This window comes from Penaeus monodon, chromosome 11 (genome assembly GCF_015228065.2).
Source record: "Penaeus monodon isolate SGIC_2016 chromosome 11, NSTDA_Pmon_1, whole genome shotgun sequence".
Taxonomy (NCBI): Eukaryota; Metazoa; Arthropoda; class Malacostraca; order Decapoda; family Penaeidae; genus Penaeus; species Penaeus monodon.
This window is the reverse complement of record NC_051396.1, coordinates 2,758,991-2,761,490: the sequence shown is the minus strand read 5'-3', so window position 1 is coordinate 2,761,490 and position 2,500 is coordinate 2,758,991. Positions and strand designations below refer to the sequence as shown.

The 2,500-nt window shown below is 40.4% G+C and overlaps 1 protein-coding gene across 1 annotated transcript in view; it reads left to right on the top strand.

Annotated features, from left to right (window-relative positions):
• LOC119578412 (integrin alpha-V-like) overlaps positions 1–2,500 on the top strand; it is a 23,916-nt gene that overhangs the window by 16,060 nt on the left and 5,356 nt on the right. Inside the window, exons 8-10 of the mRNA XM_037925998.1 lie at positions 281–487; positions 1,732–1,834; positions 2,298–2,389. Coding sequence (XP_037781926.1) covers positions 281–487; positions 1,732–1,834; positions 2,298–2,389 — 402 coding nt within the window. The remainder of the gene's footprint in view (positions 1–280; positions 488–1,731; positions 1,835–2,297; positions 2,390–2,500) is intronic.

Genomic DNA, 2,500 nt, shown 5'->3' with positions numbered 1-2,500 from the left:
ATATATATATATATATAGTATATTTAATATACACAATGTATAAATGTATATATATAATATACATATATATACATATATATACATATATATATGTATATATGGTATATATAATAATATGTATATATATATATATATATATATATATATATATATACACGCACACACACACACACACACACACACACACACACAGATATGTATGTATGTGTGTGTGTGTGTGTGTACTATTATCCATTTTTTTTTTCTTCTTTTCCTCGATATCCTCCCCCCCCCCCTCCAGGTGAAATTCTACCCGACCTCGCTCAAGTCCGTGCTGAGGACCCTCGAAGGCCGAGAGACCGGGGCCAAGTTCGGCTACAGTCTGGCGTCGGGAGATTTCGACGGTGACGGCGTGTCGGATCTCGCTGTCGGGACGCCGCTCTGTCGGGGGGAGAAGGAGGCGCCCGATGCAGGAGGCGTGTCCGTGTTTTACTCGCCGTTGAAGGAGGTGAGTGGACGGACATGCGAGCGAGAGGGGAAAACGACGGGAAAGTGACTGATAGCAAGAAGGGAAAATGACTGATAACAAGAAGGGAAAATGACTGATAACAAGAGGGAAAATAAGAAAATTATCATTTTGTAATTGGGGAAATAACGAGAATAGCAAGAAGGAAAATAACAACGATGAAATGGCAATAACGAATAAAACACAATAGGAATAAAAAAAAAAACGAACGAGAAAATACCCATTTTTTTGTAAAAAATAACACGTATAGCAATAAGGAAAAATAGCAAGACGAGAAATAAGAAAAATAGCAATATGGAAAAATAAAAATAATAAAATAGCAACAGAAAGCATACAGAAAATAGTAAAATACATTGTGAAAGTGTGGTACTAGTATTCATTTATTTTAGCAAAAGTTAGGCAGCATTAAGAGGAGTTTAAAAAATATTTTTCAATAAGTTATTAATCAAAAGATTTGGCTAATGATTCCAACGAACCGCTAATATATCGATTACACTGATAGATCGGTAGCATCGATAAACAAGTAGCAGCGTTATATGTATATTGTAAACATATGTAGACTGGTTGCCTCGATAGATAGGTAGCAGCATGATGTGTAGTTTGGTACCATCGATAGGTAGGTAGCAGCATGATGTATAGGTTGGTAGCAACGATAGATAAGTATCAGCATGATATATAGATTGGTAGCATCGTTAGATAGATAGCAGCATGATGTATAGGTTAGTAGCATGATATGTAGATTGGTAGCGTCGATAGATAGGTAGCTATAACTATATTATACAAATATATAAATAGCATCGATAGATAGGTAGCTACGGGTGCTAAAAAGTAGCAAGAGATTCTTTCGATCTGCGATTCCTGTGGACTGTCTATGGAATAAGTCGATAGATAGGTAGTAGCATGATAGATAGGTAGGTAGATGCGCAACGATAAAGCCTTCTACGGTACACCCACTTTATTATGATAGCCATATACTGCTACTACGGCTATTTTTACTGTTGCCTGTACAATTGGCAGTGATATTAATGAGGATGACCATGATAACGATTATTATTATTATTATTATTATTATTATTATTTTTTTTTTTTTTTTTTTTTTTTAATGGTGGCGAAATGGTGACGAAGGTAACCCGAATAATCTTGAAAGCCATGATATTAATGACATTAATGACAACAGAAATTGCGGAAATAACAGCGGGGAAACAGTGATTTTTGCCCCGTTCCAGGGTGCGGCGCAGAGACGGCAAGAGGTCAAAGGTGAGATTGCATGGGCGAGATTCGGTCTGGCTCTGACCTCGCTCGGAGACGTCAACGCCGATGGATACGATGGTCAGGATTTTCTCCTTTTGTCTAGTTTTTTTCTCTATTTGTTAACTAGTTCTTATTTATATTCTCTATTTATTTACTTTTTTTCTCTCTATTTATTTATCTATTTCTTTATTTATGTGTTCGTATTGTCAACTGAGTTCGAATCGTTTCCTTTTTTTTCTCTCTCTCTTCTGTCGACTCTGCTTTCTGTTGTCTGATCTCTCTCTCTCTTTCTCTCTATCCTTCCCCCTCTCACCCTCTCCCTCTCCCTTCCTCCCCCTCTCTCTCCTTCCTTCCCTCCCACCCACCATCCCTCTCCCCCCCTCTCTCTCCTTGCCTCCCACCCACCACTACCTCTCCCCCCTCTCTCTCCTTGCCTCCCTCTCCCCCCCTCTCTCTCCTTGCTTCCCTCCCTCTCCCTCTCCCCCCTCTCTCTCTCCTTGCCTCCCTCCCTCTCCCTCTCTACCACAAAACCTCATTTCAGACCTAGCTGTCGGCGCCCCCTACGAAGGTGATGGTGGCGCTGTATATATATTCAACGGAGGTTCCAGCGGCCTTCTGCCTCAGCCGTCTCAGGTAATGGGGGGGGGGAGGGGGGCGAAGGGGAATAATTAATGGGTAAACGGTATGTAATGGTAAATTAATAATGTCTTCGAAGGGGGGGAGTAAGCGATTTTATGAGGTCTG